The sequence below is a fragment of the Piliocolobus tephrosceles genome, chromosome 10 (genome assembly GCF_002776525.5).
Source record: "Piliocolobus tephrosceles isolate RC106 chromosome 10, ASM277652v3, whole genome shotgun sequence".
Lineage (NCBI taxonomy): Eukaryota > Metazoa > Chordata > Mammalia > Primates > Cercopithecidae > Piliocolobus > Piliocolobus tephrosceles.
The window spans coordinates 48,879,008-48,900,951 of record NC_045443.1 but is presented as its reverse complement, the minus strand read 5'-3'; the positions used below and the strand labels follow the sequence as shown (position 1 = coordinate 48,900,951).

The 21,944-nt window shown below is 40.8% G+C and overlaps 1 protein-coding gene across 2 annotated transcripts in view; it reads right to left on the bottom strand.

The window, feature by feature from the left end:
* SCN8A (sodium voltage-gated channel alpha subunit 8) overlaps window positions 1-21,944 on the bottom strand; it is a 213,384-nt gene that overhangs the window by 111,175 nt on the left and 80,265 nt on the right. Inside the window, exons 3-6 of one of the 2 annotated variants that reach the window (XM_023211079.2) lie at window positions 10,051-10,169; window positions 7,574-7,663; window positions 6,797-6,925; window positions 5,150-5,241 (exon numbers count right to left, since the gene is read on the bottom strand). In XM_023211079.2, coding sequence (XP_023066847.2) covers window positions 5,150-5,241; window positions 6,797-6,925; window positions 7,574-7,663; window positions 10,051-10,169 — 430 coding nt within the window. Of the gene's footprint in view, window positions 1-4,902; window positions 4,995-5,149; window positions 5,242-6,796; window positions 6,926-7,573; window positions 7,664-10,050; window positions 10,170-21,944 lie in introns of both variants that reach the window. The other variant, XM_031936307.1, reaches the window with a different exon arrangement.

Here is a 21,944-nt window from a genome sequence, read left to right as displayed (position 1 = left end):
TATCTATCTATCTATCTATCTATCTATCTATCTATCTATCTATCTATTTATTAAGAGACAAGATCTCACTATGCGGCCCAGGTTGGAATACAGTGGCCACTCACAGGTGTGGCCACAGCTCAATGTGGCCTCGAACTCCTGGGCTCAAGTGATCCTCTGCCTCAGCCTCCTGATTAGCTGGGACTATAGGTGTGTACCACTGCACCCAGCCTACAGTGATAGTTCTTGAAGATTCTTTAGAGCAACAGTAATCTGAGAGAGACTGGGGGACGCTAAGATTTATTTACTCGAGAGCTAATTCACATCACAAAGTGCGACCAAAACTAAACTAGCTCTCAAAGATGGGTCCAGTGGGACCCTGTGAGTATTTAGTGTTTTTTCACTTATGACCACTGTTAAACTTTATCTTTCCTAAGAAGCAAAGTGGGAAAAGAAGAAATACAAAGGCAATAGAATTAATAACCAGAACAGTTTAAAAGAGACAATGAGGCCAGGCACGATGGCTCAAGCCTGTAATCCCAGCACTCTGGGAGGCCGAGACGGGCGGATCACAAGGTCAGGAGATCGAGACCGTCCTGGCTAACCCGGTGAAACCCCGTCTCTACTAAAAATACAAAAAACTAGACGGGCGAGGTGGCGGGGGCCTGTAGTCCCAGCTACTCCGGAGGCTGAGGCAGGAGAATGGCATGAACCCGGGAGGCGGAGCTTGCAGTGAGCTGAGATCCAGCCACTGCACTCCAGCCCGGGCGACAGAGCAAGACTCCATCTCAAAAAAAAAAAAAAAAGAGAGACAATGAGTCAGGATATAGTCTTAAAACACTTTCTACCTCCCATCATTATGCAGCAGAAATTGCCACATTCACAAAGTACACGTTTAAAGAAAATGCTTTCACTGGAATGGGAAAAGGAAAGGCCTATCATTTTCCCTGCTTCCTGTCTGATCCCACTGGTTAGGAGTGAAAGTAACAGAAATGAAAGCTGAGAAATAAAATTGCCAAGAGAAAAATAACCAAGAAAGTACAATTCTAAAGAAGGTGGAATGAAATTAAATAAGTGCTAATGAGCAGCAGATAAGCAGTGCTTTGGGGGAGCCATTTAAATGACAGAAAAGAAAAGGAACTGACAAGTGAGTTACCCCAAACCAGTTCTATTAATACTCATACTATTAAATGCTGCTGTCTAAGAAAAACCTGAGAAACTCTTTCGAGATTCCCACCCTTTCTTTGGGCATGTCAGCCCTGTGGCACATGATCAAAGCATGCAGAGGACGAAACTTCTGACAGAATCACTTAGAAGTTCACTTAATGTGGGACTCAGACAAATACAAAGTGAAAACAAAGTTTTAAGACATATAAACTTTTAGGCAGGATATTTCAATGTCAAGGTGAACCTGACAAATTCCAGACTAAAGAAAATTTAGAAAGGGTCTCCTCTGTAACTGACCCTTTTAGCACACAGCTTGTGTACACCGTTCTCCAAGTTGATGCCTCTGAAGCAAAACGCAAAGCATAAATAGCAATGTACCCAAGTCAAGTTAGCAAGTAAAAAGGGTCAGAAGGTGGGTTTCGTCTTTTCTGAGCTACAAGAAAGCTCTAAAGCAAAGCATTTCTTACAAAAAAGGGCAGAGCTAACTGATGTACTTCACTGTCCAATCTTCAGGAGTCCTGGCAGCCCTGACGTACTCAGAATATCTACCGAAGACACAAAGAGAAAGGACAGTATCAGCCCAGGTTGGGGGTGGGTGAGTGCTCTAGGAAAGGAAAAGCTTTCATAAAGGAAGTTGATACATGGGGAGCTTTGTGAGACCTTGCAGGCTCCAGGTCAGTGGTCGCTCTCACTTCCATTCTATTTTTGGCACCCTTGGCAATAGCCTATAACCAAACTGGGAAGAGGAGAAGACAAAGAGAACAACAATTCCACTGAAGTGATCCACAAGAATACTTGGTATACGAAACAATGGTTTTTAATAAGGAAGAATCATGGGCCAGCTCTACCACACAAGAATCAAAATGACTTAGACTTTCAAGCAAGAGCTGGCCCAGATCCACTGACTCATACACTGGTGCTCCTGCCTTGGAAGGAGACTGCATAGCAGGCAGGTAGGAATAGCACCAACAGCCCCCTATGGGAGAAAGCATCATCAGCAATTTCAGAATTTCCCATGGGATGAGAGAAAACTCCCCATGAGGGAAACTGCATTACCAGATTTCTCTTGCTAACTCTAAAAGGTAGAATTGGGAGCAAAAAGATTGAGATTGAGAGCCGCACTTTTAATTCAAGAACCAAATATACCAGCTACTGACAGTGATCTATTATTGGCTTTACTATCCCTTAATGTTATTTTCCACCCCAGTTAGCCTCCCAAAGCCAGCTCAATTGGGGGTGCTTCTAGAAATAGGAATCTGGGACTCTATTTCAAACTGTGAAGCTGATGTCTAAATCTTGATACAAACCCTTTCTATTGGCTTAGGTTTCTTCTTTATAATAATAACTGCTGCTACTACAATCATTTATGGAGCACTACTATGGGCCCGGCATGGTGTTAGATACTGCATATATTCCAGATATATATAAAGGATAAATAACGTAACATATTGAGGATATATATAAAGAATAAATAATGTGACACCAATCAAGAGTTATCTTGCAGAAATGCCATGGTCAAAAGTTAACCATATAGCAAAGACAGAGACAGAAGCTATGAGCTAGACTAGAGATAGCATCTGCTGCCCTAGTTAGTGAACAGAATACAGCTTTCCAATTTAATTCTGGGAGAGAAGTTTTGAGATCACAAGAACATAAAAAGACAGATGCCTTGCAGAGTACGCTGGGGGAAGTGAGCAGAAAACACAAGATCATATTTAAAAGGGGCCAGAGGAGGAGAGAGACCATAGGAAAAATGAAAGTAAAGATTTGGCACTCCAGTGCCTCAAAAAATAAGACAGGGCTTGCCTAAGGATTAGGCCACCATCAATGAGCTATCTGAGGCTGTCTGGAGAATGAGCTGGGCTTTCTGTTAAGCAGATTCAAAATGGCTAGGCACTAAATCTTGGTAGATTAGGGTTGTAGTGTTTTTGCCAAGAAGTATATACTCCAACTGACACCCAGCCTTTGGTTGATACGGAGTCAGCTACCATCGCTAAAAATAAAGGAATTCATCTTTGGTAGGGCACTAATTTACTGGCCAATTCCATGGCACAAATTTGTAAGTGGTGAAGATGAATTTACCTTCTTTGAGGTTCTCAGTAAACCACATTCCAAGTCTGCCCTCTCCAGGATTCTATCTTTGTGCCTCCCTCTCCATCTGCTATTGAGATAAATGTTAAAAAGGGGATAAGAAATATTTCTGGGCCAGATACAGTGGCTCATGCCTATAACCCCAGCACTGTGGGAGGCTGACGCAGGAAGACTGCTTGAGTCCAGGAGTTGGCAGCCAACCTGGGCAATACATAGGGCGACCCTGTCGCTACAAAAAAATTTTTTTAAATGAGCTGGGTGTGGTGGCATGCACCTGTGGTCCCAACTACTTGGAAGGCTGAGAAGGAAGGATCACTTGGGCCCTGGAAGTGGAGGCTGCAGTGAGCCATCATCATACCACTCCAGCCTGGGCAACAGAGTGAGACCCTGTCTCTAGAAAATAAATTTTAAAAAAGAGATATTTCTGAGTCAGCCACAAGGGGAAGAGCCACGTGATAGGATAGGATAAGAATAGGATGCCTCTGTTCTTTCTCCACATTCCTATTTCTACAAAACTGCTGTGGAAAGCCCGGTCTCTATGGAGCCTTCCTTGAAAACCCATAAACACAACTAAAGTCCAAAGAGCAACAACACAGTCTTCACCTCTGCCAAGTTACTGCCAGTATATCTTAGGCTCACAATACTAACTAAAATATCTTTCCCTTAAGATTTCAAGGCTGGTCTTTAGAAAGATAAGTATTACCCACTACCAATGATTTAAATTAAATTAAGGAATCTTAACCTGGGGTCCATGGATAGGCTTCGGCGGGGGAGGGTCTGTGAACTTTCATCTGATTCTCAAAGGGATCTAAAACCTTCACAAGGTTAAGAACCACTGGGCTAGCTCAACCAGAACCAAAAAGAAAAAGGCAAAAATTTTAAAGAGACTGTCAATATACTCTCAACCCACCCACTGATTCTGTTTTTTCCCCTCAAACTTCTATATTTTTCGTTGCCCATACCTTTAGTTGTATCTTATCTTACCTTTGATTTTTTTTTAACAGTGCCTGCATAAGCTTTCTTTGGGATTTATGTTTGAGAATGAGCCCTGAATATGTACAGTAGATGTCTACTGGTTCTTATTCTAGTGAGACAGATAGCAGTAGAACATGATAGACAGTGATTATTTAAGCGCAGTTCACTAACTCCAAGTCTCTTAGATTTGTCTCTCATACTGGATTAGTTAATTGGGGTGATCTCTTCTGTGATTAAAAAATTTCATTAATACAGTAATAGTAAATGTATAATTCTTTGAATAACGTCCCATCAGCAAACCATGCGATAGGAAGCCTAGAAATCACAAGCAATGAAATGATAGCAAATGTCAAAATTACTGTAATTCCATGGAGCCAGGAAGCAAATGATTTACATACAAAGAGAAAGCTAGCTCTGTGACAATTTTTTCAAATATGGTGAGATCCAAGTGATTCTTAAGCACGTGCTTTTTCAATAGCATGAATGGAATGGGAGTTGCATGCCTGGCAAGCACTCAGAGAAAACTGCCTGAGGACCCAACGGCCATTCCAGAGAATGTCTCCCAGGAAAAACATGCAGAATGCAAGGCCATTATCAACTGTACTGAAGCTGCCTTAGAATGATGGACAAAATGAATGGAGGAGAAAGAGGAGATGTGGTAAAGTCAGTCTTATGTACAAATATTCTCACCTGGAATTACAGAGATAGTTTTCAAAGCTCGGAGAACCCTGAATGTTCTCAGCGCTGAGACATTGCCCAGGTCCACAAACTCTGTCACATATCTGTAGTAAGGGAGGTCACACACAGACACAAGTGACAAACACAGACACAAACACAAACACCAAAGAAAAAAACAAAACCACAACAAAACAAAAAGTACAATACGTCACGTCAGGGCCCTATCCCAACACCTAACACCAACCCCGGACCATCTTACCTGGGATTACCGAAATAGTTTTCAAAGCCCTCAGTACCCTGAAAGTGCGTAGAGCTGAAACATTGCCTAGGTTTACAAACTCTGTTATATACCTGCAGAATCAAACCAAAGTTAACTTGTAATGGTACCACTGGGCGAGGGTTTGAGAATGGGGGGAAGAAAGGGTCTTATACACAAACTATGATTTCATTTTTTTCCTTGAAAAAGAAAAGTTTCAAAATACAAATATTTAAGGAACATTTGTTTTTAATTGGGCAAGAAGAATTCGAAAGTATATTGGAAAGAACTGATGGAACCAGGAGGTTTTGGGATTTACTCCTTTAATCAGCATAGTAATAATGTGCTGATCCCAATCAGAACAGCTTTACTGTCAGCCCATTCACATTTTTTAGTAAAAAGGAAGGCCAGGAGGTATCAAAGACTTATGTCCCCAGGTTTTGTGAACAATTTCTTAGGAGAGAGAGACAAATTTCTGCAGCACCCACAAAAACAAATCTATATTAAAGTAACTCCCTAGTTGACAATGGCAACATTGACTAAATGTCTGTATATATGACTTATTCAAGAGTTGTAATCATATGATTGTAGTCATGTCTATAAATGAAGTTTTGGCCTGTGACATACAAAAGCAGGGCTCAGGAAAATCCAAATCATGGGATCAGAGCAAATATTGTGTTAAGTGCTCATTTTAATTACAAGCTCTGTGCCTAGCAAGGACACCTAAAAATTTTAAATGAACACCATTATGTATCCATAATGCTAGAAAGTTAAGACATTGCCTTTATATAATAGAAAGTCAGTTTCAGTGTCAAGTATTCGATGCATATCATTTATTCACATTTTACAGTTGAAATACCTCTTTCCACCAGATGCTCAGATCGATACATATTCAAATGCACTCTTTCTTACACATCATGCACACACGCAAAACCTATACACCACCCCTGCTATACTCTCAAACCACAAAATGCTTTCCCAACCTGGAAATAAGAATAATAAATAGCCTGCTATAACTCGTCTATCATCAGCTAAGTTTCCCAAAGATACATTTTTATTGCTAAAACAACACAAATGAGCAAGAGCAGTAACATACCAATGTGGAGTTATACTGATCTTGAGCAATAGTTCGAAATTCTGGTTAGTAACTCTTCAGGAAGTGCCAGTTTGGATACCTTGGCTCATGTTTTGACTCTAAAATGTGCTCTGAAGTCTGCAACACCTGGCCAGCCTCATTAAATTACATAGAGTAAGACATACCCAGGAAACTCATTTTCAGCTGAAAGTCTACAACTAAAAAATTTCAAGTCTTCACAGAGGCCTTGTAATGATAGGTGTGCAAACCTGGATCAACGTTACAAGGAGAAATAAAATATGAGAGAGTATCAATGGGAAATCACCTCCTCCTTTCTCTCCCAGCTGTAAAGCCTCTGCTTGCCTTCTCCCACATAAACACATTATCATCGCCTGAACCACAAGAGGCCCTCACAGGCAAGAAGCATAAACATAAGCCCATAGGGCCATACATGGTTATCCATTAATTCCTCATACAGCTGTGTCCACAAATGCACACTTACAAACAGACCCAGGAGTACAATTCTACACACAGAATCACACCCAGAACACCAGTAAAGTAAGGGGAGAACTTACGCCATCATGATGACACTGAAATCTAACCAGTTCCATGGATCCCGTAAAAAGGTAAAGCCATCTATGCAGAAACCTCTTGCAATGATTTTCACTAGTGATTCAAATGTATAAATCCCTGTGAACGTGTACCTGTCAAAGAAATGAATAGCTTGAGGTAATTTCTGGACAGAAACTTTAAATGAACCTTTTAAGTTAGGACTTGTCTGAAGTGTCGCTTCAACTAAGAGAGACAAAACAGAAAGGGCATAGCCAATGCAGCAGGAAGGAAGCGACAAGGAGAAAGAAATGCTTTGAATGAAACTTATTGAAATGCACAAACCAAGACTTTTGGAATGTTGTATTGGGTCCTGAATTGTATCCCAAGGAAGTAGCTGTGCTGCTATCTAGTACATGATCATTTTGAAGCAAGCAAGGAGGCCCCCCAGAGCTGTTTTTAACTTTAGAGAAATCAAAAAACAGGGAAACCTAAAATGGGAGAAAACAGCATCACCAGGAACTGAGGATACAAGATGGTGATGGGGTTGCAGGGTAGTGGCACTGCCTGGCACAGGAAAGGGTGAAGGGCAGTAAATTCCAGAGCATACTCTGTCTTCCTAGAGGTGACTTTTAGGGAGGGCTATTTCCTAAATTCCACACGTACTTTCAGGCTTCTCTGTGAAATAAAGAGAGGCAATAACTAATTTTTTTTTCTCCTTTATGGGTAAACTGTGGCAAAGCAAGATTCAGTGACTAAAAATCTTTAAAACAAACAAGCACACAAATAAATGAGTTACTTACTCCACATTCTTCGACCAGTCAGGAGGGTTACTAAAAGTCATGAATACACAGTTGGTCAAAATAGTGCACATAATGATCATGCTAAATACTGTAGAGAAGAGTCAAGGGGCAATATCAAAATCTGGCCTGCCTTTTATTTTCTCAAAAAACAAACACATTTCCATTCGGTATCAGATCTAAATCAATAACCTGAAAGGAGATGAAGCACAGAAGAGAAAAACACAAGGTGACAATGAAAACTGTGGTCACCACCATAAACACAGAATGCCACTGTGAACTGTGGATGGATGGGGCAGGAGGGATATTCTCCTTCTTTCAAAAGGGCCGTCATTGTTCTACTCCCTTTGGATGAAACACGTTCCCCTCTAACCACTTTTCAGCTCAACTATGGACTACGCCTCTAAATATTTTTTGCACTTAGTACAATACCTTTGCATTTTCTCAACCAAAGTTGTCAGATAAGAAAATCAATTAAATCTATATGACTAGGTATTCATTTATTGGTAAGTTAATTACCTTACATAGCTAGTTATTTGAGAATCTACTTGCAATAGTTCACTTTTTTTCCATATAGTTGTTCTTCTTTTTTAAGAGACAAGGTCTCTCTATGTTGTCCGGGCTGGTCTTGAACCCCTGGGCTCAAGTGACCACTTGAGGATCCTATGTCCTCAGCCTTCTAAAGTGCTAGGATTACAAGCCTGAGCCACCACACCCAGCCTTCCCTAGTCCTTCTAAAGGGCTGAATTGTCTTTGGGGGCAAGGTATCATCAGCCCATATAGGCCATATGTGTTGAATATGTTCAATGTGGGAAACCAACTGCAGCATGTTAGGTAAAGATTTCAAGGACATCTGCACCACCACACTTCTGAAGATTAGGTAGTAGAGCAAAATCCATTCTGAAAGTGTCCAGGAATGTTTACGGATAGCAAACCATACTGCCATTTCAGTTTCATCCAGAATTTTTCTCAGGCCTTTCTGTTTTTGTCTCTGAGAAAAATTAAACTATTTTAGGTCAGCACAAGTTACTCAAACTCTAATTGTCACTTAACAGGCCTGGGAGCTATATCCCACTTGCCACTAATTCACTCTTTCTTGTTAATGGCATTCACTATCTTTATTCTACCAGTGGAGTTTTAAAAAGAGAAACTATTTCTTACAGCTGGATTTCTTTTTCTTCATTACAGCTGGATTTGTCTTCATGCTTTTTGGAACCAGAAGAGAAAAAACACTCCATCTTCTGATCCAACAGAAAGGAAGAGGTCCACTGTGAATTATTTATTTCCTTATAAACCTTTGGGTTTCAGAAGCATGTTGCTTATAAACTACAGATTTCACAACCACGTTGCTAAATTCTTAAGAGTTAATAAAATGTGGCAAAAGCTTACTAAACCAATTCACCAAGGTGCCACGGCTGGTTCCTTCATCCTACTTGGAGGACACAATAATCTTTGAAGCATGGGACTACATGCTGTTAAACACCAACCAGCCATGGAAGTTTCAAGTCACCATGCAACATCGCTAAATCCATCAAATAATTTTTCATTTGCCACATGCACTCTCCTATGTTAATAAGGTGCAACTCAGGCCACTTGAATAAACTGGCATTTTTTTATTTAAGGCGAGTAAAAATAGCAGAAAAAAAATTCTATTTATCCTACAATCTGCATCTAAACCTCTATAACAAGGAGGTTATTTCATCTGAGAACTGTCTCACTTTCTAAACTCACTGCTCAAAAAGGTTTTTAAAAATTCAAAGCTGGACGGGCACGGTGGCTCATGCCTGTAATCCCAGCACTTTGGGAGGCTGAGGTGGGCGGATCACGAGGTCAGGAGATCGAGACCATCCTGGCGAACACGGTGAAACCCCGTCTCTACTAAAAATACAAAAAAAGTAGCGGGGTGTGGTGGCGGGCACCGGTAGCCCCAGCTACTCGGGAGGCTAAGGCAGGAGAATGGCGTGAACCCAGGAGACGGGGCCTGCAGTGAGCAGAGATCATGCCACTGCACTCCAGCCTGGGCAACAGAGTGAGACTCCTTCTCAAAAAAAAAAAAAAAAAAAAATTCAAAGCTGATTTCTAAAGCATTCATCCAACTATTTGTAACTCAAGAAGTACTTTTAAAACCCTCTAATATTGGCTTGTAATATATTAAGCTGAAGAGTTGGCCACAGAATGAAATCACTTAAGTCTGAGCACTAAATAAAATTAAGACTTCGACAAAGGTTATTTTAATTTGTCCGGACAATGATACCAACAAAATTTCAGACTCCCACAATATCATCCTAAGGAAAAATAATAATAATTTTCTGAAGCTCAGCTTGGGATGTGGCAGGAGTTCACTCTTAAACCTCTGACTGATGGGCTAGTTAACTACACTATCAGTAAGAAACTTAACATATACTCCAGTTGTCAAATATTGGAAAGGTAAACAAACAACCATGCAATTGCACTCACTCCACATTTGCAGAAAAGGATATGAATGTATCAAAATTTTAATAGCTATTCTTCTTATCAGGTTAAAAGGACTTAAAATGTACAAGGCAGGCGTGGCACTAAATCTGAAGAGAGTTTTCCCTCTGTTTAATACTACAAAGGTCTGTGGAGAAAGAAAAAGAGAGAAATTATTAAATCATGGGTATGAGTCACCACATGAAACAACGATTTCTAAGTAAGGAATACATAAACTCAAAAGTCTTTAATAATTTTTACTTCCCAACTTGGTTTTTAAACAAGCAACCTTAACATAATATATCTCCCTTTGCCCCACCTCCCTCCCTCTGCCCTGCCCAGATTATAATACAAATAGCTGGCACAATCTTGGCAGTTTTACAGAATAAACTTGTTTCTTTCAGAAACAGGCCATTTGAATCATACCTAAGCTTCTATGCCAGCTCTGTACACGATACTGAAGTTCATTAATTTAGGATTCATTCACTCAACAAATATTGATTGGACACCTACTATGTGCCAGACAATGTTCTAGGTGCTTGGGAACAGTCAGTGAATAAGATAGTCCTGGCCCGAAGAGTTTATATTCTAGTGGGAAAGACAGACAATAAATAGAAACCGTAATGAATGAGTAAATCATATGGGCTGTGCTACACAGAAGATGATGAGTGCTATGGGAAAAGGAGAAAGAAGAAAAGGGAGAGGAAGATCAAGAATGCTGGAGTCAGGGGATGGGTGAATGAAGAGGCAACAGTTTTAAAGGAGGTGGTCAGATTAAGCCTATTGAAAAGAGAGATTTCAGCAAAGACTGGAAGGAAGTGAGAAATGTTCTTCATTCAATCAATATTTACTTACCACTATTCAATCTGCTTTATCTGACTTTCAAGAGCCCCCAATATCAGCCTTGCCAAAATAATTAAATCATATTTCCCAGCATGAATTTTCCTATCTAGCCAAACTAGCTCATGTCCTCAGAACAGGTTCTTGTAATTCATAACGTTGGCCTTTGTTTATATGGCTCATTCTACCCAGAATGCCTCGTCTTCTGAACTCAATTGAATTAAAATATTTTTGAGCATCTATTCTGTGCCAAGCATTGTGCTAATTACCAGGACACAACACTGAATAAAACTGTACTTTTAGGGAAGACACGTATGTGAGCTAGTAATTATGATGCAGGGTAAGTACAAAGTTCAATAACAAAAATATGCATAATGTATGAGAGGCAGCAGAAGGACGAGATTTTTTTCCCCCTTGGCTGGGAAATAAAAAAGAGAATGAGCTGCGAAGTGCACAAAGGAAGGTAACTAATATTTGGAAGGGGGTTTAAAGGATAAACAAGAATTAAGAAAAATTAATTGGGCAGATTTAGGGGGAAGGGATGGAAAGGTAAGGGAACAAAAATCACATGTCTGAAAGCATAGTAGCATGCAGCTGCAGTTTTTTTTCAGAGAACTGACCAGTAATTCAGTGTCAATGGAGAATAAAATAGGGAAGAGGGAGAGCAGACTGTGGAGAGAGATGCAAGGGCCTACGAGACTGCAAGTTCCTAAGGAGACAGACCAGTGGCAGATACACAGTCCTAACATCTCACCCTGTGAGTGAAAGAGCAAATGGCCAAATGCTAGTCATTTTAAGTAGTTTTTCATTTTTAAATTTTGGAGCAATGCATGATCATGATTTTTTTTTAAAGAAAAAAGGAACATAAGACCAAGTTCTATCTCATTACCCAATGACAATCTTTGATACCAGTTTTTTTGTATATCCTTCTAGAAATTTTCTGTGTAAATAAAAGCATACATCTATGTCCTTAAAAAGTCTCTCTCTCACATGGGATTGTTCCATAAATACTCTTCTGTACCTTGCATTAAAAAATGAACCCCCACAAAGAAGAGCCCAGGACCAGATGGTTTTGCTGATGAATTCTACCAAATGTTTAAAGAATTAAACAAACTCTCCCATAAAATAGAAGAGAATAGAACATTTCTAAACTCATTCTAAAGGCCAGTATTACCTTGATACAAAACCAAAGATGTCATAAGAAAACTCTATACTAACATCCTTTAGGAATATAGACACAGAGAGCCTTAACAAAAATGCCAGCAAACCAAATCCAGTAGCATATAAAAAGTGGGATTTATCCCAGAAATGCAAAGATAGTTTAGCATTTGAAAATCAACCAATGCAATGCAACATATTAATAAAGGAGAAAAAGTCACACGATCATCTTGATAGATGCAGAAAAAAATCATTTGACAAAGTTCAACCTTTCATAATAAAAGCACTCAACGAACTAGCAACAGAGGTCTTTCTTTACCTGATTTATGAAAAGTTCCCACCATTTTTTTTTTTTAACCTTTATCCCCTACAATTAGGCTTTTGTTCTTTGAGGGCAGGAACCAATCTTATGCTTCCCTCCACAGTTCCAATACAATGATCAGCCTACGTACTCCCAATACACAGTTATTAGTGGATTTTTTTTAAAGTTCTTTTCTTATCTTCTATTCTTTCCTTTCCTAATCTACCAGAGTCACGTCATTCTCTTCCCAGTGGAAAAGTATTGAGCTAGATTCATTCTACAAATGCCCACTATGCCAGCCCTAGTGTTTGACATTGTACTGCAGTGAAATTCTTCCTGTACTGGAGTATACTGCTTCTGGTGGGATATGCTGCAGAAAAAGCCTAATCCTAAAAGCAAGGGGAAGTAGGAGACATAGGGTTCACCTGAAACAAACACATCAAGGACTGAGCTATGGCTCTTCCATATCTTGGCTTCTCAAAGAAACAAACAGCCCAGGGCTTCCCCCAAACTCCTTCTCTGAGGTACTTGTACCCCTCTGTGTTTCTATAGCAACTCCCTCTATGAAAATAGCCTTTTAAATAACTTCCTCATTCAACCTCATGAAGTTCCCATGAGGTATGGGTGAAGGAGGAATTATTATCCTCTATACATTTTACAAGAGCTCAGGAGAAGAACACCACCCATCAAAGGTCATGCAACAAAGAGCAGCATGTTATGCCAAGCTTCGAGCCTCTCAACAGCTTCTACTGTGCCAGATTGGGAGGCAATTTAGTGACAACATGGCAGAGAATGAGGCTGGTGTGGGGGATGAATTCTCTGGTGAATGAGAAATTTGAGTGCCCAGGGTAGATAGGGCAGCTAAGCAACAACGAAAGAAGCACTGGCCCATGCCCCAAGACCCAAAAACCACCAGGCCAGGCCTTTACAAAATCACCTACAAAACCTCTCGTTAGGAGACAGGCAACAGGATTTTTATTTTTTTATTATTATTTTTTGAGACAGAGTTTTGCTTTCGTTGCCCAGGTTGGAGTGTAATGGCGCAATCTCGGCTCACTGCAACCTCTGCCTCCCGGGTTCAAGCAATTTTCCTGCTTCAGCCTCCCCAGTACTTGGGATTACAGGTGCCTGCCACTGTGCCCGGCTAATTTTTTTGTATTTTTAGTAGAGACAGTGTTTCACCATGTTGTCCAGGTTTGTCTTGAATTCCTGACCTTGGATGATCCACCTGCCTCAGCCTCCCAAAGGGCTGGGATTACAGGCGTGAGCCACCGTGCCCGGCAGGATTTTTAAAAGTAATGTACTCTATACTTTCCATTTCTCTTGTCTCTTGGTTTGGTCATGATGGAAATATAGGTCTAGAGGTAGCATGGAGGGTATTTCCTATCACTGAATCAGTGCCGGCAGTGCTTGGCATACAGCAGGTGCTTAATTAATGTCTGTTGACTGGTTCATGAACAAATGCTTATGTTGTTTTAGGTGAGGGAAAAGGAGAAGAAGAAAAACAAAAGGAAGCCATTAGGAAGTGGAAACTGTTATACCTTGGTTGAAGAAAAACTAGGAGGTAGTAGGATTCTGAATTAGGACCAGTCATGAGCTGTCAAGTGGGAGACTGATGATTCCGTGAGAAACTAAGCATCTTTAGTGAATTCAAAAACTATGATTTTGTAAGCAGAAGGCTTTACTAAGGACATTTGATGTGTGAAATAGAAATTTCCTAATTAATTTGAGTACTGAATATTGCACTTAAAATGAAATTCATTCATCATCACCCCTTTCTAAATATTTACACCTTATATCTTCATCAAGTATAAAAAGAGTTCTCTATTAACAAAAATAAACATCTAGCACACTAAACTGAAATGAAGATACATCTCCCATACTTTAGTAGGAAATTGTATTACAATAAAACGTGTTTTATTATTGAAGTAATTAGATTTACAGATTATTTGCATGCAGTTTTTCACAAATAGATCTCATCTGAAAAGTAAGATAGTCCGCCTGTAATCCCAGAACTTTGGGAGGTCGAGGTGAGTGGATCATGAGGTCAGGAGTTCAAGACCAGCCTGACCAATATGGTGAAACGCCATCTCTACTAAAAATACAAAAATTAGCCGGACGTGGTGGCGTGCACCTGTAGTCTCGGCTACCCTGAAGGCTGAGGCAGGAGAATTGCTTGAACTCAGGAAGTGGATGTTGCAGTGAGCCAAGATCGCACTACTGCCCGCCAGCCTGGGCGAAAGAGTGAGACTCCATCTCAAAATAAAAAAAGCAAGATAGTCTTTGGACAAACACAAGTACTCAAAGCTTAGGAATTTCCCTTTTAATACTGGGGCTTGCAGTGGTTACACGAGAAAGAGATAAGTAATATCCCTGGCACCAGCAAGCTTTTTCTGAAAGGGGGCAGGCAGTCAATGCTGCAGGCTTTGTACGCCGTACAGTATCTGTTAAAACAACTTACTCGTGTAACTGTGGTGTAAAAGTAGCCATAGACAACATGCAACCCAACAAGAGTGGCTGCGTTTCAGTAAAACTTTATGGGCACAGATATTTAAATTTCATATCATTTTCACACATCCAACCATTTAAGAATGTAAACTACTCTTAGCTTGTGGGCCATACAAAAACAGATGGCAAAGCTGATCTGCCCCAGGGGATACACTAATACTAGTTCCTAACTAAGGCCAGACTGACTGCATAAGAATCATCTGACTAGCTTTCTATTTTGTCTTATTTTTTATTTTTATTTTTTGTAGAGACAGGGTCTTGTTATGTTGTCCAGGCTGGTCTCAAACTCCTGGCCTCATGCAATCCTCCTGCACTGACCTCCCAAAGTGCTGGGATTATGATTACAGCTGTGAGTCACTGCACCTGAGCTGAGTAGCTGGTTTTTTTGTGTTTTGTTTTGTTTTGTTTTGTTTTGAGATGGAGTCTGCTCTGCCGCCTAGGCTGGATAGGCTGGGGTGCACTGGCGTCATCTCAGCTCACTGAAAGCTCTGCTTCCCGAGTTCACGCCATTCTCCTGCCTCAGCCTCCCAGGTAGCTGGGACTACAGACGCCCGCCACCACGACTGGCTAATTTTTGTAGTTTTTAGTAGAGACAGGGTTTCACCGTGTTAGCCAGGATGGTCTCGATCTCCTGACCTCGTGATCCACCTGCCTCAGCCTCCCAAAGTGCTGGGATTACAGGTGTGAGCCACTGTGCTCGGCCTGGGCTGAGTAGCTTTTTAAAAAACAGAAAGTCATAAATCCCTTTTCCAGGGGTTCTATTAAATAAGTGTGCAGAGGAATCCAGGAATCTGTGCTCACCAGATTTGTGGAACCCCTAGATCATCTCTCAGGTCATGTGCTAAAACATTTGTGTTCCCCTTCTTCACCTGCCTCTACCTAACTGCATGGCCTGGGTGGGCCACTGCATGTCTCTAGATCTCATTTTCCTCATCTATAAAATAAGAGAGGGCTGCCTGATGGGCACACGCAGGTCCTTTCCAGCACCAATATCTGTAATTCTATGATTTAGAAAATTCACAGAGCATCCAGGATTAAGTGCAACAAAGCAGCAAACCATAAATTTGAGGGGAGAGGCTATTACTATTTATTATTTCACATTTTATCCTTGTAGAACTCTCTTGAATTAGTTATTCTGCTTCCTTATGTTGAAGTCTGTCAAGTCCAAGGTCAACTGTGCTTGATAGTACCATACTTAGGTCAGCAGGGGGGAGCATAGAGCAGCCCCAAGGCAGAACTGCATCACACAATGCTTTTCCCTGCACTATCTCCCCTACTTTTATCCCCTGTTCTCAGGAGAACAGTGAACATGGGAAAATGGAAAGGAATAACTGGTGATGGGTTGACTTTGAAATATATATACACACACACACACACACTTATATACATATACACGTGTGTGTATATATCTATGTTTCACATGGCTGATTAAACCTTTGTAATCATTGTTAAACTTAAACTGCTGGTGGGAATCCAGAAAAGGATATTTGTCTTCTCTTGTTCAACACTATGCTCCAACGCCAGATCCTTCAAAGCCCAGATGCAGTGGAAAGGACAGCAAGCTTTGGATTTTTACAATGCTTCTTAAACAACAACCACTTGGTGCCCATGAAGTCCAATAATATTTTACCTAATCTGTCTTAAATTAGATCTTTGTGAAGTAAATGAGTTAAAAGGGAAATTGAAATTGGATTGCGGTTACTGCCCAAGGGGAAATATCAGTTTACAACAACAGCCACTGAATGTGTTTCAGCACAAGGCCCATTAAGAGCACTAGAACAGTTCTTAACAAGTTATGGCATGGAGTATTAATAAATGTGTCATGCTGGCATAAAATGAGCCTTCTGAAAAGCACAGGCTTTTCATTTCTAATTAGCAATGTGGGGATTGGAGCACACAATGTAGGAGCATTGCCATTGTTAACTCAGGGTAAGATACCTTCTCTTTGGGGCCTGCTATTAGGGGAAGGAACATTGTGCATGGCCAGGTAGAGCACATTCATATACATACCAAACAAATCCTAGCATACTGCAGATGCAAAACAATAAACACACAGAGTCATCACAGTACTGCAGTACAGCTAGTTTATTAGCATGTCTCCACCCCTACCCACTGAAATAATTTTTTTAGCCACACAAGAAGTATAAATTAAAAAAAAAAATAGGATGGGCTCACATCTATAATCCTGTAATCCCAGCACTCTTGGAGGCCAAGATGGGAAGATTGCTTGAGCCCAGGAGTTCGAGATCAGCCTGGGCAACATGGCAAAACTCTATCTCTACAAAAAAATTTAAAAATTTTGCTGGGAGTGGTGGCATGTGCCTGTAGACCCAGCTTACTCAGGAAGCTGAGGCGGGAAGGTCGTTTGAGCCTAGGAGGTTGAGGCTGCAGTGAGCTGTGATCACGCCTCTGCTCTCCAGCCTGGGAAACAGAGCAGGACCCTGTTTCAATAAAATAAAACAATAAAGGATGCATACATATGAAAAGACTTTATATAGAAGAGTACTCAATGCAGGGGTGGAGCGTATCATAGAAGAGAACACTTCTTCAAGAAATATTTATTATCCAGCTCCTGGTTTGCTGGGAAACACATGGCCCAGGAGAGTAGCTCTTCACTCAACCAATTCTCCCCATCCTGAGAGGTCAACATCTCCATTAGGGCAAAGGTAACCTGCAGGCCATCTGATGAGCTTCATAATGAACACCTAGGGGCTCAGAGATTGAGCTAAATAAACAAGAGGGCAGCTGGGAACCTCTGAGTCTATCTGACTATAACTATTATTGGCAATGACTATGACTGTCCCTAGATCTTAACTGTTTTGATCTCTGGGACTAATTGGTCCTCTCATTTTTAGCCAACTTCTCTGGCCTTAAATTCTTGTCTGCCTAAACAAAATATATGTACTTCATTCCCCCAGACCTATGCATCTCTTCTGAACTAGGCAACTGGCCAGTTGTTCATTAATCAACAGCAATTTGGCATTCATTTATGAGTATGCACACAGCCAATATAGCAAGCAACAAATAAGTGTCTTTTCAAAATTTCCCTGTCTTAATAAGGGAAAATACAATGCAGAATCTAAACAGATTCTATATCAGGCTAGGAAGCTGTTCAGAAACAAATGACCTGTTATGTAAAAATGACTACGCCATGTTGAAAAGAATCCTGATTTATGCTAATCTGCCTAGTGAATTCCTCAAGTAAAATTACAATATAGGTTATATTATATGGCCCTAGTGTGTCCCAGGAAAGGTTCCAGCAAAGGCATAACTGGAATGCATTTCCAGAGTACCCGTGTCGTGGTGCTATCCAGCTCCCCTTAGAAATACTAAACCAAACCAGGACATAAGGACACCAGCAAAATTTTTCCCTAGGCATGTACTCCTGTTTGAGCTGCATGACTATTTAGAATCATCATTTTCCACGCCTCTATTTCACTATACTGAGAACTGAGCAAAAGAGACCTCTAAATCCCATATTTAAAAAATTCCTTCTTAGTGACTGATAATTTTACCTATGAGTCTATTTGAAGAAATAATAACATTCAACATTTATTAAGCATTTACTGAGTGGCAGGCAGGCACCCTACTAAGATACTTTATATAATAATTGTCTCACAACTACTCTATGAGGTAAGTAGTATTTTACAGATGATAAAATTGAGGCAGGAGGTTAAGTAACTTGCCCACAACACAGCTATTACGTGGTGAAATTTAGCATTAAACTGAGGCAATCTAACTAGAAAGCCTATATTCTTAATTATCATAGCATACTACAATTTCAAAAATCTTCAAAACTATTACTCAAATCTAACTATTCGTTTCACAAACAGAAAACCAAGCACAGAATGCTCTGCCTAAACTAAGTCACAGCACTAGTGAGCAGGAGGAGGGCGGGGGAGTTGCCAGGGACTAGACCTCCTGGCTTGCTTTTTACCGCACCAGGTCATCTGGTCCAACCCTCAGATCAATGAACGAATCTCCTCTACTTAATAGCTTTAACTGTTGCAAAAAGGAACCCCCTGCATGTGCTTCAGAGGTCATAGCAGCTGTTTATGGTCTTTTCTCCAAGTTCAGTTTGATGAAGATAATGCTAGCACCATATCTGCCTGTGGTTTTACAGTTTTCCAGGTGCTTCTGTATACACTTCTTCATTCGCTTTGACCTTGTAACCCCATGCTCTCCGACCCACATTTGGAGTAGCTGCCACCCTTCCTGCTCACATCACAGGAATCTGGTCACAGGAAGCCATACCTGGCAGAACAGCAGCACTGTGCACCTGCTCCAATGCTGAGCCAGCACAAGGCTGCTCCCCAGGGCAGGGCAGGTCTGACCCTCCTCCATGGCCATTCTTCCTTGTTGTCCTTCAATATAAATTTGACTTTGATCGCTTTCTCCTTTAACCTCTTAAGGTGCACAGACTACAGCTGCTCTAAGCAAGAGCAAAATGCAGGCTTATTATGTAAAGCATGTTAACACCTCTATTTACTGAATTCATATTCTAGAATCTATTCTCACTGTCCTCTCTCTCAGAAAGCAAGAAAGCAGAGTGGTTTACAGGCTTTGAGGCCAGAAAGACCTGGATTCAATACCCAGTTCTGTTGCTCATTAGCTGTCATGATCTTAGGGAACTCATGTTAAGGTTGCTAAGGCTCAGTTTTCTTATTGATAAAGTGGGTGCCATCAATCACTATTCCAATTTTATCAGGTTGTTATCAAGATTAAATGAAGGGTCATAAGGAGTCCTTAATACAGTGGCTGGTACAGAACAGGCTCTCGTTAAATGTGGTTATGATGCTGCCGCTGCTATCACACAATACTGCCACTCCTTCAGCTCTTTGGCTCCAAACACGGGGTGGCCTTTAGAAGACAAGAAGGGGCTGGCCAGGCGCGGTGGCTCACACCTGTAATCCCATCATTTTGGGAGGCTGAGGCGGGTGGATCACCTGAGGTCAGGAGTTCCAGACCAGCCTGGCCAACATGGCAAAACCCTGTCTCTACTAAAAATACAAAAAAATTAGCTGGGCGTAGTGGTGTGTGCCTGCAATCCCAGCTACTAGGGAGGCTGAGGCAGGAGAAGCGCTTGAACCTGGGAGGTGGAGGTTGCAGTGAGCCGAGATTGTGCCACTGCACTCCAGCCTGGGCGACAGAGCAAGACTCTCTCAAAAAAAAAAAGAAGAGGAAGAAGACAAGAAGGGGCTAATATTTCTGTTAATTTGGACTCACACACTTGGCACAAGCCAGCAGGACACTTGTGCACAAGAATCCAGACCAAGGCTGTCCTAGCTCAAAACGGGTCCCAAAGGTTATTTCCGACCTGGGAACTCTGGAAGTGAGAGAAAACAAAACCCCTCAGGATGCACTCATTGGCTCCAACTGCCTCCAGGCTTTATCTCCTGTCTTACCAAACCACACTCTATGCTTCAGTCACAACTACACTCACTATTTTAAACAAACCTGTGTCATGTCTCTCAGCCTTTATATGCACTGTTCCTCATACCTGAACTACTCTCTCATCTCTTCTCTGACAGGTGAATTTTTTTTTTAACCATACTTTAATACTTAAAGGTCCAGGTCAAAGATCACATCCTCTATGAAGACAGCCCCATTCAACTCTCTTCAATAGAATTGTCCTTCCCCCCTGTGTGTCCCTATAACACTTGCACTTACTTCTATTAGAGCAGTTAACACAGAATATTGTTATTGAGGTTTACATACCAGTATCTCTCACTGGATCCTGAGATCCATGAAGGGGAGGGATTTTCTTCCATCTGCTATGATTTTCTCAGCTTACCAAGCAGAGTACATAATGTGATGCCTATCTGGCACAAGGTAGATAGTTTATACATGTTTGTTGAATGTATGAATCTCTTCATAAAGAAATACTACAGCTAAAATCACCTAACCTTCAACTATATCCAACTTTCTTCTGGGTGCCCAGCTGAAACTATATGGTTACTTTTCTACCCCTTAGCTCATCTACCCATAAAAATTCACTAATTTTAGTTTGAAAAGTCTTCTCTCCTTTTCTATGTCTCAGATACCATGCTGAAGATACAGTATGAAACAAATGAACTAAACACAACAAAATAGAGTTGTTCCTCAGTATCCACGGGGGATTGGCTGCAGGACTCCCAGGGATACCAAAATCCACAGATACTCAATCCCTGATATAAGATGACGTTGTATTTGCACATAATCTATGCACATCCTCCAGTAAATTTTAAATCATCTCTAGATTACTTATAATACTTAATACAATGTAAATGCTTTATAAATAGTTAAACTGTATTGTTTGGGGAATAATTACAAGAAAAAAAGTCTGTATATGTTCTGTACAGATGTGTTTTTCCCCATATATTTTCAGTTGGTTGAATTCTTAAATGTGGAACCCATGGGTATGCAGGGCTGACTATACTGACTTCATATTGCGGCAATGCAAAATGATAGAAAATTCTCTAAAAATGATAGCAAACAAAACCAAAAAATCATTCTGCAATATGCTCTATATAGACAGCAGGGCATGGAAGACAGGCCACAAAGGTGAAATTCACAGATCCCTGGAACAGAAACCTGACTCTACCACATACTAGTTGAGGGAACTTGAGGAAGCAAGTTAATGTTTCTGGAGCTACAATTGTTTCATACTTGTGAAAACGTGCATCATTATACTGAGATATCCTGAATATTGACAATCCTCAGGGACTGAAGAAAATTGGGGAGTCAAAAATGATATCTAGAATTTTGATGGTGCCATCAACTAGGAAAGTAGATAAAAGAAGATAAGCTGGTTTGAGGGGAAGAAAATGAGTCCAATTCTGAATATACTAAGTAACCTGTGGCAAATCCAGACACAGATGACTGGCAAGGTATTGAACGTTTAAGGAACATTCTAGGCTAGGCTAGAGTCAGGAGTCCTCAAACTGAGGCTGGATGAGATCATCCAGGGAGAATGTGCCAACTGAGAGGAACATGGGCCAAGAACTGAATCTGGGGGAATATAAACATTTTAGGGAAAGGTTGATAAAATGAAAGAGAAAGAAACATTTGAGATAAAAGGAAAATTAGGCCAAGGAAGTAAAGAGATATAAGAGTCAGGGAATAACAAATGGTGTC